Raw genomic sequence first — 16292 nt, 5'->3', positions numbered from 1 at the left:
GAGAGGGAGACAAACGTAGGAAACATGAAACAGAGGGTTGCTGGAGGGGGCGGGTGGAGAGATGGGGTAACTGGATGATGGACACTGGAGAGGGTACGTGTTGTAATGAGCACTGGGTGTTAAATAAGACTGATAATCCACAGACCTGTGCCCCTGAAACAAATAATACATTAATGTTAATTAATCAAATTTAAATATGAAAAGTGAAGAAGAAAAAAGAAAATGTGTGCTTCTGGAAAAATAATTACTGCTAAAAAATGCTAACCATCTGAGCTTCCAGTGAATTATTATCACTGATCACAGTTTGTAATTATATACAAATACAATAATAATTTTAAAAAGTTTGAAATATTGCCAGAATTGCCAAAATGTAACACAGAGACATGAAGTGAGTAAATGCTGTCAGAAAGATGGTGCCAAGACTTGCTCATTGTAGTGTTGCCACAGACCTTGAATTTGTAGAAATGCAAGGTCTGTGACGTGCAATGAAGCACAGAATAAAATGAGATGTGCCTGTGTGAAAACCACAAAGCCATGTTCATGAAAGCAGCTGAGAAACCCCAAATCTAACATCACTCCCCATCTCCCACAAAGAAAACACTTGAAAATCCACAAGGAAACCTTTTCCTTCTCCTCACTAGTGGCCGTTTGAGCAGAGAGGATATGCCAGCCTGCCAAACAGGTGGGAAGGGGGAGGCCATGTGGAGGCACTGCCCTCCCATGCGCTGATAACAAACGCAAGCGGAGGGGAAAACCAATTCAGTGACATCTCAGGTAAGTCATCTGTTTAGGAAGAAGACTGAAATATACGGTTAAAAATAAGATGTCTTATTTTCTTCCATGTCTCCCCATCTGATGTTACTATGGTCATACATTTTTAACATATAATGTTATACATATAACATGTATGTTACATTATAACATACATGTTATAAACCCACAGAACACTATTCCTATTTTCTCATAATAGAGAAGTCAATGAAAGGACCCAACAGTTTATTAGCACTTAACACCTATATTAGAAAAGAATGACATCAAATCAGTAACCTCAGTTTCTACCTTAAGAAATTTGAAAGAGGAGAGCAAATTAAACCCAAAATAAGTAGAAAGGAAGTAAATTATCAATGGACTAGAAAACAGAAAATCAAAAGAAAAATCAGTGATACAAAAAGTTCTTTGAGAGCAATAAAAGTTGTTAAGCTTCTAACCAGACTGATCAGGTTAAAAAGAGGGTGCACATCGCCAATATTAAGAATGAGAGAGGATCTAGACATTAAAAGATTATGAAAAATACTATGAACAACTTCCTGCCAATAAATTAAAAAACTTCAATGGGCAAATTCCTTGAAAGAAACCAAAAGCAAAGCTCTGTCAAGAATAAAAAAGATAATCTGAATAGTTATCTATGAAAGAAACTGAATTTAAAGTTAAAAACCTTCCCATGAGGAAATCTCCAGGCCCAGATGGCTTCACTCACTGATGAATTCTACCAGACATTTAAAGAATAAATTCTATACAATTCTATATAAACTCTTTCAGATGATGGAAAAGGAGAGGATAGACAGCTCCCAACTCATTCTATGAAGCCAGCATTAATGCTGATACCCAAATCAAAGAAAATAAAAACCAGTAAAGAAAAATAAAAACCAGTATCATTCATGAACATAATGTAGCAAGTATAAACAAAATACTGACAAATCAATTTCAGTAATATGTAAAAAAAGTAATACATCATGTACAAGTAGGGTTCATTCCAGGAATGTACAAGATTGGATTTTAAAATGAAAATCAATGAAATTCATTATATTAAGAAATTTAAAAAAGAGTATCACGCAATTATCTCTTGACAGATGCAGAAAAGGCATTTGAAAAAACTCAGTATCCATTCCTGAATAAAAATAACTGTAAGCAAATAAGGAACAGAAGGAAACTTCCTCAACGTCATAAAGGACATCTCATCTCACCTACAGCAAAGAACATACTTTGGAAAGATTAAATGTGTTTCCCCATAAGATCAGCAATAAAAGAAGGATTTCCATGCTCACCACTTCTATTCAACATTGTACTAAGGGTCTAGCCAGTGCAATTAAGCAAGAAAAAAAAAAGCCATCCAGATTGGACAGGAAAAATAAATCTGCCTTTATACACAGAGGGTGTGATTATCCATGCAGAAACTGACGGAAATCTGTAAGAAAACTACCGGCACTACTAAATGAGTTTGTCAAGGTTGCAAGGTACAAGATCAATGTACAAAACACTTCGTTTCTATATACTAGCAACAAACAACTGGACATTATTTAAAATGCCATTTATAATAGCATCAAAAATGTGGGATGTTAAGGGATAAATCTAACAAGATTTCCTCTCCAATTGTTCTATAGATTCAAGACAATCCCAATGAAAATACCAATTGGCTTTTTTGTAGAGTTACATCAGCTGTACAACGATGATATGAAACTACATAAATAGTCTGATTTTAATTCTAAATTAAAATTAAGCAACGAAAAGGTCTCGGAAAAAATGACCTAATTCTGTCAGCTGGGGTTGGTTGTATTTGGATCATAGACTTTAGGAAATGTTTATTTCTCTTTTTATCTTCTTTCTTAAGTAGGTATGTATTAACCAACATAATTATAAAACTTTGTTTAAGCTGTCTACCAAATAACCGATCAGCTTCATATAAAACTGGGTTATAACTAAAGATCCTTCCATATACAAATCATACAATACAGACACTATCTTTGGCATATTTAGAAAAACCCAATATACTACAAATTAGATACTGGGGTAGAGCTATTATTTTCAGATATGACTAGGTGTTGGAAGTTTCAGAAGGGAGAAGCAGGAAGTAAACTTACCGAGAGCCTGAGAACACCAAAATTGGCAAAATCATAAATGAGTATCTGGTAGAACAGTTCTTCACTGAAAATAAAAATGAAGTGACTTTAAGGAAACGCTGAATCCATGCTTGACAGCTAAGCAGTCAGGACAAATGGGAGAAAGAACCTCTGCAACATGGATGGGAGGCGCTGTGGAGTCTTCCTGACCATCTATAAGATATCCTCCTCCTCTAAGGAGCCGGACCCGCTGTGTGCTCCAGTCAGGGGTCCACATGCGGCTGAGAGCGCTAAGAAATTTTGCTTACTTCTCCACTTACAAAGAATCCTGTAAATCACTTTTTTTTTTTTTTTTAAACAACTCACCATTAAAAATGGTATGGAGTGCACAGGGACGGCAGGAGACTTGCTAAATAATCCCAAGTGGAGACAAGGCCGAATCCGACCACCCGGGTGTTTGGTGTAGGGTGATGCACTGGCTGGCAGCACTGCAGAGCCAGCTGGGAAGTATCCAGCACACTGACCTCCCTACCCAACACGGAGCTCAAATCAATGGTCCTTTAGAGTTCTTAAGCAGTTGGAACCATACAGGTCTGTTTAAAGACTTCTCATTATCAGTCAAAGCAGACAAGGCATCTGCGACACCTGTGTTACGAGGGTGGGAAGTGAGGCACCCAAATGAGTAGCTGACTTGTCCCGGATCAGAGTTAATAAGATGGAAAAGGAAGGTGTTGAATTCAGATTCTGTACTCTGAACCTGGTTTTCAATCTGTTTCTTTTACCTTCTCACTGGGAAACCATTCACATTTATTAATATCTGAAATTCTTGGACTAACCTGGCTTTCTGTTTGTAAAATGAAAGAATCTGAACACAATGTGTTTGGAGCCTTGGAAATGTACTACACGTGATGGAAAAGAAGGAGCAAGGGCAGTAGAATTCCCAACACATTAATAAAAGACAACCCCATGCACAAGTCAAAGGATTCTCAAAGCGAAGACAAAGGATCTTGAACAGAGCTGCACCAAAATAGCCCCAAAGGCGTGAGTTCTGAATATCCATAGGGGTGTGTGTGTCATAGTCAGCTCTGGGCTGGGCAGTTTTTTTGTAAGGGAGGAAATTAGTTTTTATCTTGTATGTACCCACAAGCAACCTATGGCAGCTGCCTTGCCCACGGGTTTGTGGGAAAGGACCCCGCAGTGGCCAGGTAACGTCTAGTAGGTGCAGGGCGGCAGCGCCCTCCCATCTGTACCTAACTGAGAACACATCTGATACAGCTTTTAGACTCCTTAGGAGCTCATCTACCAACGTCTCTGGAGACAACCAATATGTCACTGGCTACATACTGGGCAAATGGCACGGCTTGTCAATCCCGCTGGCTTGTGTGGTGCTAAGAGTAAGCCTTGGCGACATTCTCTACAGGTCTTCTTTCTCACAGTACTCCGCTGCACACAGCAGGTGCTAGAATTCTCTACCGACACTAAGCCCTCGACCCGTGGATCCACCACAGTGGTCAACACATACTGAGGACTAAGACTTGCCAAACATCAAGCTTCTCGTGTCATTTCATAACCTCACAAAACCCTGCAAGTTAACTAGTGATTTCCAAATTTGCAGATGAGAAATCTGAGACACAGTTCAGGAGAGTACCTTGCCCACGGTATACAAATGGGAAATGCTTGAGCCTGGATTGGAAACCACCTCTGTCTCCAAAGCCTGGGACCTTTCCAAAGAGCTCAGGTCCCTGTCCCTGGCTTTACATGGCTATGCCTCCAGACCATTGTTGGGGCACCCTGCTGTGTCAGGCACTCACTAGTTTACCTCAGTTTGGTGGTGTTGAGAAGGTATAACTTGGTCTGATGCTGTGCCAAGGCCCACTGCGGATTCACACAGCCCACAAAGGAGTGGTTCTGCAGCATCTCTCGAAGTGCTAGAAGAGAAAGAGCTGGTCAGGAACAGCACCCCACCAACACCCCTTCACAGCCCGAAGCACCGAACCCCAGAGCTAGAGACAACAGATGAGCCACGATGCATGTAGTGTACCTCCTGCTGAAAACACACACAAATGAGGACTAAATTACAACTGATCTTTCAAAATGCCACAAAAACATTGCCCAAAGGTAAAGGAAAACTTTGCCCAAAGATCACACCCTGAGGCAAAGCAGGAAGCTGAAGAAGTACGGCGAGCCCTGAAGTCAGAGTCACGCGAAGGCCCAGAGAAGCCTCAGTGATCGAGAAGCCTCAGTGATCACCGCTAGTTTTTGCAGCCCCTGGGGTATGGAGAATGAAAAACAAAAATGTAAGAATGGTTTGAAATGGGGAGTCTAATAGGAGATCGCTTCCCCAGGATGTGTAGCTGAGACGCCAGGGGCTGTACCAGCAGGCAAAAAGAGGGGAAATCCCCAGGGAAGGGAGCCGAACTGCCCACCCACCTCCAGCCTGGGTGTTGGGGGTAAGGAAAAAAAAAAATCACAGCCCTGAGAACCTGCAACCAAGAGCCGGTCCTCACATGCTTTTGCAGCCAGGATTCCGGCTAAGCGCTGCCTAAAACCTTCTATGGAGATTTTAGTTTAACCCTGATTCCAGGGCTGACTGTTCCTCCAGGTCCCTGATAGAATCAAATGCAAATTCTCTGTGGAGAAGTACAGTTTCAGTCCAGGCTTCAAATTATCCCCCACAGATAAAATACCAGGAGCCAGCAGTCAAAAAATTACAAAACACACAAAGAATGCACCAAGAATTAGAATCAAAAAGAAACCACACGATCTCTGCAAAGGTTCAGAGACTGGAAAATAAGTATGTTCAGTATGCTTAAGAGGGATTAAACAATGAATAAGCAGCAGTTCAAAGACAAAAATATCTGAGACTATTCCAGAAGTGATGGAAGACACCAAACCTCAGTTCTAGGAAGCCCAGCAAAACCCACACTTGGCATACAGAGATATGGCAGGACGCTAAAGAAAGATCTTAAAAACATGCAGAGACAAAAGAGAGATTCCCCATCAAGTAATATAAGACTGATAGCTGGGTTTTCAGCAGTAACACTGAAGGCAAAAATGATAGAACAACACCTCTGATGCCTTAAGAAAAAGTAACTGTCAATCTGGAACTTTAAACCCAGCAAAAACCACTTTTCAATATGAGGATGAATTAGACAAAATAAAATGCAGCTGGCCACTCAAGATCTTAGAAAAGGTTCTTCTTCAGGCAGACCACGAACGATCCAAGGGAAAGAACTATGAGCAAATAATACTTGTTAAATCCAAATATGCTGACAATAACAAGGAACTGTGGCACACTCTGATAGCCACATGAAAACCACGAATCTAATACCATGCACCAAAGATGAATTTCAAGAGCACTAGGGATTTATGTATGAACATTTTAGGAAACAATATAAGACTATGTCTTCAATTACCCAGAGTTATTTTAAAAGCCAATCTGTAAAGAACAATTCATAAAATCTGCCTATGTTAAATCTAAGAATTTCTGTTCATGAAACAAGTATTTGTTTAAAAAAGAAGAAGAAGAAGAAAAATGGGTAAGTCCTAAACTGGGGGAGGATGTTTTCATGTAGCTGATTATTATCTGGAATATATGAAGAACTCCTCAAATCCATTCAAAAAGACCAAGAACCCAAGAGAAAAATGGGCAAAAAACTAGAAGAGGCACTTAACAGAAGAGTAAATAAATTTAGGTAATCAGGGAGATGCAAATAAAACCACTATTAGCTACCATTTCACAAACACCAAACTGGTATAAAGTCCCACAAATGTTGGAGAGGAAGCGAACAAATACGACTTCTATACACTGTTGGAGGGACCAACAATGGCTACATTTATCACCCCTTTGAAAAACAATTCATCATCTTATGACCCAGCAGGAGCTCTGCTGAGTATATACCCACAGCCAAGCTTCCCAACCAGTGTTCCAAGCTCTTGAATCTCTCAGGGCCAAGATCATCCTCAGATGGCATATGAAGAGAGCATGGATGAGGCCCTTATTAGTCCAAATGTCTTTCAACAGCAGAATGAATGAAGAAATATATATGTTTACATATATATCTACATGCATAAATACACACACACACACACAAAGCACCTTACAGTATGATTCCATTTATGTAAAATTTAAAATTTGCAAACTGAACAATTTTTTTAGGGCTACAAATACAGGTGATAAAACTATATTAAAAAGAAATAATAATCATAAAATGTAAGATAGTGGTCGCCTCTAAGGGAGAAGGGAAATGGATAGTTTAGGGAAGAAGCATCTAAGAGCTTCAAAGGTGACAAACCCCACAATGCTCTATCTCTTAAGCAGGTGTTCATGTGTTTTTTTGTGTAGATCCTATGCATGTATTTCATAAATATGATTTTTAAATTTACCAATATATCTCTGTGTGTGCGTGTGTGTGTGTCTGTAAGTAAAAATACTACCACCATAAAGGAGGGTGGAGGAAGAGGGTCTGGAGACCACAGGGAAGGGTCTGGGGACAGCAATAAGCCTGTATACCACAGTTTCATTATCCTTTTTTAGCTTAAGCACCACAAGTGAATTCTCATATTGTTATGTAAGTTTGTAACACTCTCTGTCCCCCCAACCCCCAATAAAAAGAGGCTTATTTTCTTCATTTATAGAATGAAATGTTCCCCTCTGTTCCCACTAGAAACTCAATGTCTCTACAGGATGTACTGCGTAGGCGGAAAATGATTATTTTAAAAGCTGGAGAACATCGAATAATCTTGAATAATGAGTAATGAGGCACTGGAGGAAAGAGAAAGCAGTGTAATCCACTAAAAAAAGGGCCAGAGATTTTTCCACAGATTTTCCATGGAACCCTCTGCCACAGCCTAGCTACCAAGGTGCAGCCCTGCCAGCTTGGGCAGGGGAGGGAGGAAGTGGCTGCTGGTTCAGAGTGGGGCTGCCACAGTCGTTCCTTCATGCAGGTGGGCCTCTTCTTCCCTGGGCTTCGGGAGGCTACTTGGACCTCTTCATGACTTCTCATCAGGACCTCTCTTGCACCCGTCCTCTATCTCCACAGCATCAGAAGTCTGTGGGCACGTCCCTGCCATTTTGCCAGCAACAGAATGGGACAAGATCCTTCTGTACTTCAAAGCCACACCATGCAGCAGAGTTCTCGATGGAGGCCCTGGGTCTCACTCAGAAGCAAGTAAAGCTAAACCCAAGGAAGTGCGACAGATCCTCTAGTTCTTCATGGCCTCATGTGGAGTAGGAGCTCAGTGCCAAGCTGGACTGCTTTACAGAAACCCCCATGTGCACGGCCTCTGGCTGTCGTCAGAGATGATCCAGAAGCCGTCCCCGGCAGGTCTCACCCTATGCTTGGCTGATGTGGCCTTCTACCTCTGTTACAGAATATCTTTCATTTTACCTGATATTATCACCAGTTACTTACTAAACACTCCCCACACCACCACAGTATCCTATACAGCAGGCGTCCAGGCTCATTCACCTCCCACCTCTGCCTCAGGGTCTGGCACCAGGCATTTTGTACAGAGAACATACTCGACAAATGTCTGCCAAGCTGATCTCATGCACCAGAACAAACAATGACCTGGGGACAAGCCATATAAAAATATGAACACTGATACCCAGGACTGTTCCCCAAATAAAATAAAATAAAATAAAATAGTGGGTAAAATGTTACACACATTCACATTCAAATGATAGCAAAAAAAATTATAACATTCCTTGTCCTCATTAATTAATAGATCAAAATGATAGGAGTCACAAGTCATTGCTAGTGACTTCAGCCATTTTGTGAGTAAAGTCAGTCATTACTAATCTGAGATGTGCCCAATTCTGTGGAACAACTGAGTGGATACTAGACAAAAATTACCCTCATTTGTTGACCAAACGTGAATCCACCAGAGCTGCTGACTCAAGAGAGTTGCCTGACCGAGTGTTCGACTTTGATATCCTTTAGAAGAAGGAGTCACCACCCTAGTTTCTTCTAAGGACCAACATACTCCCAAAATTAAGTGGGTGACCCTGTTCTATTCACCAGTCTCATATATATTTTTTCATTTTTATATATTTTTTTTATTTAAAAAATTTATTTTTTCTGAACTTCTTTATACCTCCTTTCTTCCCCCCATGATTTGGGGTCTCTTCTGATTTGGTCAAAGCACATTTTCCTGGGGTCTTTGCCACCCTTTTAGTATTTTATTTGCTCCTTTATATATTCTTTTTTTTTCTCCTTTATATATTCTTATCTGGATAAAATGACAAGGTGGGAAAACTCACCACAAAAAAAAAGAACAAGAGGCAGTACCAAAGGCTAGGGACCTAATCAATACAAACATTGGTAATATGTCAGATCTAGAGTTCAGAATGATGATTCTCAAGGTGCTAGCTGGGCTTGAAAAAGGCATGGAAGATATTAGAGAAACCCTGTCTGGAGAAAGAAAAGCCCTTTCTGGAGAAATAAACTAAAATATAACCAAGTTGAAATAAAAAAAGCTATTAATGAGGTGCAATAAAAAATGGAGGCTCTTACTGCTAGGATAAATGAGGCAGAAGAGAGAATTAGTGATATAGAAGACCAAATGATGGAGAATAAAGAAGCTGAGCAAAAGAGAGGCAGACAACTATTGGACCACAAAGGGAGAATCCGAGAGATAAGTGATACCATAAGATGAAACAACATTAGAATTATTGGGATTCCAGAAGAAGAAAAGAGAGGGGAGCAGAAGGTATATTGGAGAGATTTATTGTAGAGAATTTCCCTAATATGGGAAAGGGAACAAGCATCAAAATCCAGGAGGCACAGAGAGCCCCCCTCAAAATCAATAAGAATAGGTCCACAACCGGTCATCTAATAGTAAAATTTACAAGTCTTAGCGACAAAGAGAAAATCTTGAAAGCAGCCCGGGACAAGAAGTCTGTAATGTACAATGGTAAAAATATTAGATTGGCAGCAGACTTATCCACAGAGACTTGGCAGGCCATAGAGAACTGGCATGATATATTCAGAGCACTGAATGAGAAAAACATGAGCCAAGAATACTATACCCAGCTAGGCTATCATTGAAAATAGAAGGAGAGATAAAAAGCTTCCAGGACAAAAAATAACTAAAAGAATTTGTAAACACCAAACCAGCTCTACAGGAAATATTGAAAGGGGCCCTCTAAGTAAAGAGAGAGCCTAAAAGTAGTAGATCAGAAAGGAACAGAGACAATATACAGGAATAGTCACCTTACAGGCAGTACAATGGCACTAAATTCATACCTCTCAATAGTTACCCTGAATGTAAATGGGCTAAATGTCCCAATCAAAAGACAAAGGGTATCAGAATGGATCAAAAAACAAAACCCAGGGTACCTGGGTGGCTCAGTTGAAAAAGGCATGGAAGATATTAGAGAAATAACCCCATAATCCCAGGGTCCTGGGATCGAGCCCCATATTGGGCTCCCTGCTCTGAGGGGAAGCCTACTTCTCCCTCTCTCCATGACCAAGTGGGGTTTATTCCAGGGCTGCAAGGTTGGTTCAACATCCACACATCAATCAATCTGATACAATACATTAATAAGAGAAAGAACAACGGGCTCTCTGCTCAGCAGGGAGCCTGCTTCCTCCTCTCTCTCTGCCTGCCTCTCTGCCTACTTGTAATCTCTCTGTCAAATAAATAAATAAAATCTTTAAAAAAAAAAAAAGAGAAAGAACAAGAACCACGTGATACTCTCAATAGATGCTGAAAAAGCACCTGACAAAATACAGCATCCTTTCCTGATCAAAACTCTTCAAAGTGTAGGGATAGAGGGTACATACCTCAATATCATCAAAATCATCTATGAAAAACCCACTGTGAATATCATTCTCAATGGTAAAAAACTGAGAGCTTTTCCACTAAGGTCAGGAACATGGCAGGGCTATCCACTATCACCACTGCTATTCAGCATAGTACTAGACATCCTAGCCTCAGCAATCAGATGACAAAAAAAATTAAAGGCATCCAAATCGGCAAAGAAGAAGTCAAACTATCACTCTTTGCAGATGATACGATACTATATCTGGAAAACCCAAAAGACTCCACTCCAAATCTGCTAAAACTTGTACAGGAATTCAGTAAAGTGTCAGGATATGAAATCTATGCACAGAAATCAGCTGCATTTCTTTACACCAACAACAACACATAAGAAAAAGAAATTAAGGAGTCAATCCCATTTACAATTGCACCCCAAACCATAAGATACCTAGGAATAAACCAAACCAAAGATGCAAAGAATCCACACTCAGAAAACTATAAAGTACTCATGAAAGAAATTGAGGAAGACACAAAGAAATGGAAAAATGTTTCATGCTCTCGGATTGGAAGAACAAATATTGTGAAAATGTCTATGCTACCTAAAACAATCTCCACATTTAATGCAATCCCTATTAAAATCCCATCCATTTTTTTCAAAGAAATGGAACAAATAATCCTAAAATTTATATGGAACCAGAAAAGACCTTGAATAGCCAGAAGAATATTGAAAAAGAAAGCCAAAGTTGGTGGCATCACAATTCCAGGCTTCAAACTCTATTACAAAGTTGTCATTATCAAGATAGTATGGTACCGGCACAAAAACACATAATCAATGGAAAAGAAAAGAGAGCCCAGAAATCGACCCTCAACTCTACAGTCAACTAATCTTCGACAAAGCAGGAAAGAATGTCCAATGGAAAAAAGACAGTCTCTTCAACAAATGGTGTTGGGAAAATTGGACAGCCACATGCAGAAAAATGAAACTGGACCATTTCCTCACACCACACACAAAAATAGACTCAAAATGGATGAAGGACCTCAATGTGAGAAAGGAATCCATCAAAATCCTTGAGGAGAACACAGGCAACAGCCTCTTTGACCTCAGCCGCAGCAACTTCTTCCTAGGAAGATCACCAAAGGCGAGGGAAGCAAGGGCAAAAATGAACTATTGGGACTTCATCAATAAAAGCTTTTGCACAACACAGGAAACAGTTAATAAAACCAAAAGACAACTGGCAGAATGGGAGAAGATATTTGCAAATGATGTATCAGATAAAGGGCTAGTATCCAAAATCTATAAAGAACTTACCAAACTCAACACCCAAAGAACAAATAATCCAATCAAGAAATGGGCAGAGGACATGAACAGACATTTCTGCAAAAATGAAATCCAGATGGCCAACACACACATGAAAAAGTGCTCCATATCACTCGGCATCAGGGAAATACAAATCAAAACCACAATGAGATACCATCTCACACCAGTTAGAATGGTTAAAATTAATAATTCAGGAAATGACAGATGCTGGCAAGGATGCAGAGAAAGGGAAACCCTCCACCTCTGTTGGCGGGAATGTAAGCTGGTGCAACCACTCTGGAGAACAGCATGGAGGTTCCTCAAAAAGTTGAAAACAGAGCTACCCTATGACCCAGCAATTGCAGTACTGGGTGTTTACCCCAGAGATACAAATATAGTGACCCAAAGGGGCACATGCACCCAAATGTTCATAGCAGCAATGACCAGAATAATCAAACTATGGAAAGAACCCAGATGTCCATCAACAGATGAATGGATAAAAAAGAAGTGGTACACACACACACACACACACACACACACAATGGAATATTACGCAGCCATCAAAAGAAATGAAATCTTGCCATTTGCCATGATGCGGATGGAACTAGAGGGTATTATGTTTAGTGAAATAAGTCAATCAGAGAAAGACAATTATATGATCTCCCTGATATGAGGATGTTGAGAGGCAACATAAGGGGTTTGGGGGGTAGGAAAAAGGAATAAATGAAACAAGATGGGATTGTGAGGGAGACAAACCGTAAGAGATTCTTAATCCCCCCCAAAAAAACTGAGGGTTGCCAGGGGGAAGGAGGTAGGGAGAGGGTGGTGGGGTTATGGACACTGGGGAAGGTATGTGCTATGGTGAGTGCTGTGAAGTGTGTAAACGTGGCAACCTGTACACAGACCTGTACCCCTGGGGCTAATAATACGTATATGTTAATTAAAAAATACAAAAATATAAAATAAAAAAAAAAGGGAGTCACCTCCCAAGTGGCTCCTCTTAGTCATGTACACACTGCCTCAGCAAATACCTGCTGAGTCCACCTGCCAGGCCCTCTGTGGACAGTGAGGGCGATGCAGTGCCAGAAATGCTCCCTGCACGGACAATACACTGATCAAACAGTCACAGAAACGAGCACGACAAGGAACTTTGGTACCAGAAGAGCTTCCCTTACTTCTCTCCTGGGCTGGGGGCACAGTAAGCCCCTGTGAGGAGCAGCCGGGCTGTTGGTCTGTTAAGGCAAGTGGCCTACCTCACCAAATCGGGGCTTCAGGGCACTCCCTGCATAGCCTTCACTCTGAAGACAAGCAGCCTCCCCCACCTGGGGCCACGGACATGAGGTTCATGGCAGTGGGCAGGAGCCCCAGCCCATGGACATGGAGGCCTGGGCTTCCGAAGCACACGCGCTCTCAGATGCTCACTACGAGGGCTCAGTGAAGCCTCCAGCAGTCTATTGTGCCACAGGCCAGGCCCCAAAACAGTGAACAAAGTCCCGCTAGGGAGGGAATGGGTAGTTGGCAGGAGCGCCGCACAGACCATCTGGCTCACTCTTCCCATGTCACAGACACTACGCCTTCTGTGAGACCTGACACCGGCACGCCTAAAACAGCAGCCTTGGGGTGGGGATCCTATCCCAAGGGGCACCTGCCCATGCAGGCAGCCAGTCTGTTTAGCCTGAGTCCTGGGCCAGCCACCTCGTGTGCAAGCAGTGCCAGTCATGCCCCGCCCTTGGCGACGTGTGTCCTGGGCCTGTTTCTGATTGCTGGGTTGTTCCAACTCACCTGTCCTCTCCCGTCCTCCCCATCTTCCACTCCTCAACTTCAAAACAGCTAACAGAGCTGCCCTGTCTCCCTCACCAGGCGATTCTAGAATTAAATGGGACAACATGTACAAACACACAGTTTGGGAACATTTAGAGTCATCACCTGGACCTCAGCAATGCATGCTTATCCAACTTGACGCAGGTGTGCTTGACACTGCACTGGAAATAGTGCACAACTAGAGAAAATTTTCTCCAAACTCTAAGTAGCCTGTTTTACATAAGGAATACAAACCCTAAAGGAAGACTCAGTAAATTCCAAATCTGAGGGAGGCTGTCAACTGAAACTACTGTGAGCAAGCCTGCTAAATAAATCAAGGAACAGCCCACCTCATTTACATCGTTTAAAAAAGCTACCAGCTTGAAAGCCAATAAACGGAAGTAAAGACCAACTGGACCAAATCTTTGTGGAAACCAAAATCAGAGGCCAATTGGCAGCTACTTCCATGACTGGCAAGACCTCAGTTACAGAAAGCTTTTACTCCTCCTATGTGTAGAGACACCTACAGCTTTGCCCACGTGTGGACAAAGGCCCAGAGTGCCGAGAAAAGATAGAAGCAGCAAGGAAAGGCAAACTGAGGCCTTCCTGAATTCGTTCAAACAAGGGGTGAGTGGGAGAGAGAAAACTGTAAGGGGCCAGCCACTGAGTCGTAATAGATCAGGGCACCTGGGAGGCTCACAGTTGGTTAAGCACCTGCCTTCAGCTCAGGTCACAGTCTCTGGGTCCTGGGACAGATCCCTACATAGAGCCCCACACTGGGCTCCTTGCTCAGTGGGGAGGAGTCTTCTCCCTCCACCATTGCCCCTCTCCCAGCTTGCGCACACACTCTCTCTCTCCCTCAATAAAATCTTAAAAAAAAAAAAGAAGGTGGAGGATGAGGATAAGTGTGAAAAGTGCTAACCTGCTCCGTGGCTGCTCAGGACTTTATGGGCTGATCTAGGTTGTTGTATTTCAAGACACGGTGCTGGAACATAATTATTTTAATCAGGAAATGTGTTAGAGCTGAAATGTGGTAAGGCCATGACTAAACCGTGTAGACTCAAGTGCAGAGCTGCCGTCTGGATCCTGGAGCTGTGCTGTGTACACTTGGAGCACGACTGTCTGACTCCTCTGGTGCAGATGGCTCTTTGGGCCAAGCTACTGTTCTACTTACTCCTCAATCCCTGCTCAGCTGGGGCCACGGCTAACTCCCTTTAATTCCTAAAACCATGTTAGCTGGTTTTGAAGTGACAGGGACCAACGTGGAGCTCTCTATACGCAAGTATTCTGAAAAGCTCTTTCTGAGGAAAGTGATATTGATTTATGGCTTTGTCTTCGGCATATAAAAATATCTATTGCCTCCTTACTCTGTAAACAAGTGTTTTATGTTTTACCTCTAATCAGCACAATCATTTTCAAGGGTAAAATTAAACCCATTTTAGAGATGAGGAAGAATTAAGGCACAGCCAGCATTAAGTCACAAATCCAAGGTCACACAGTGGAAGTGGTAGTGCCAGGATATCCACTCGGGGCCCTGCAAAGCCTGCATGCTTTAGAGAGAGTATGCTCCACTCAGGCCACAGATTAGAATCTTGTATCATAGCACTTTCAACTAAGAAAGAAACTCAAGATTATGTAGATGACTTTTACTCTGGCTGTTAGGGTTCAGTGAGAATACTGACCAATTATAATTAAAACCAGACAACCCTTTTTCCCCTTCCCTCCCAGTTGAAAATCGTCTTTCAGCAGCTGCTGCTATGGGTGAGGGAAGCGAGATGTGCTTGGCATACCAGAGGGGCCACCCTACCATCAACACTCTCTGCATTTGCTAAAACTTGACCTTAGCAGTTCTGGCCCACAGGCCCCAACAGACGTCGGCACTTACGTACTCTCATGTCCCCGTGCGTTAATTTCTTCCTGGAGGCTCAGCACACTGGTGAGGTTGATGATCCTCCGCCGAGGGGTACACGCTGCTGTCATTTCCTTTCGGAAATCATCTTCCGCCATTTCCACATCAGAGCTTTCCCGGGGCCTCTTTCTGCAATGAAGGAGCCGCAGATCATGACTATCCTTGAAAACTGGTTTTAAATCCAGTCAAATTTTGTGTATTGCATTTTGGAAAGGGGAGCAGCGTCTCGTGTTGGCTCTGCACATCTGGGGTGGGGTCCTTGTGCGTGCAGCAGACTAGCAAGATCAGTCTGTTCTCTGGCACCCCACAGATCGGATGACCCTGAGCCCCCAGCAGCCAGTTCCTGTGCACAGCAGGACTCCGGAGTGACCTGTCCTGTGCAGCTGCAGGGCCCTGCGTGTATACGCCCACCATGTCCTGCTTGTTCAGTCCTCCATCAGTTACAGTGCCAGCTGCACGTGACCACGCACCAGACAGACAAGGTGCCGGCCGCTGTCATGCTTACTTTCCAGCTGGGGAGTCAGAAAGCCACAGATCATTTGAAGCAGCAGAAAATGCTAAGAAGAAAAGTAAACAAGTTATCAGCTTGATGGGGGCAGTGAGAGGTCCTCTGCAAGAGGGGATGTGTGAGGCAGTCTTCCGAGCCCCCGAGCACAGGGAGAACAAAATGGGGGAGCTCAGG

General features: G+C 42.4%; 1 protein-coding gene across 8 annotated transcripts in view; it reads right to left on the bottom strand.

Moving 5' to 3' along the window:
- The window catches only part of MLH1 (mutL homolog 1), a 52800-nt gene that overhangs the window by 8173 nt on the left and 28335 nt on the right, over positions 1-16292 (bottom strand). For 3 of the 8 annotated variants that reach the window (XR_006609296.1, XM_045089093.1, XM_045089094.1), the window contains exons 13-17: positions 15591-15739; positions 14624-14686; positions 13684-13767; positions 4657-4765; positions 2859-2922 (exon numbers count right to left, since the gene is read on the bottom strand). Coding sequence is in view for 7 of the 8 variants with exons in the window: in XM_045089093.1 (XP_044945028.1) it covers positions 2859-2922; positions 4657-4765; positions 13684-13767; positions 14624-14686; positions 15591-15739 (469 nt within the window). In the remaining variant the exon portion in view is untranslated. Of the gene's footprint in view, positions 1-2858; positions 2923-4656; positions 4766-13683; positions 13768-14623; positions 14687-15586; positions 15740-16292 lie in introns of all 8 variants that reach the window. The other 5 variants (XM_045089095.1, XM_013059909.2, XM_045089096.1 and 2 more) reach the window with 5 other exon arrangements.

This window comes from Mustela putorius, unplaced genomic scaffold (assembly GCF_011764305.1).
Source record: "Mustela putorius furo isolate JIRA1106 unplaced genomic scaffold, ASM1176430v1.1 tig00003834_pilon_pilon_pilon, whole genome shotgun sequence".
Taxonomy (NCBI): domain Eukaryota; kingdom Metazoa; phylum Chordata; class Mammalia; order Carnivora; family Mustelidae; genus Mustela; species Mustela putorius.
This window is presented reverse-complemented; position numbering and strand designations above follow the sequence as displayed.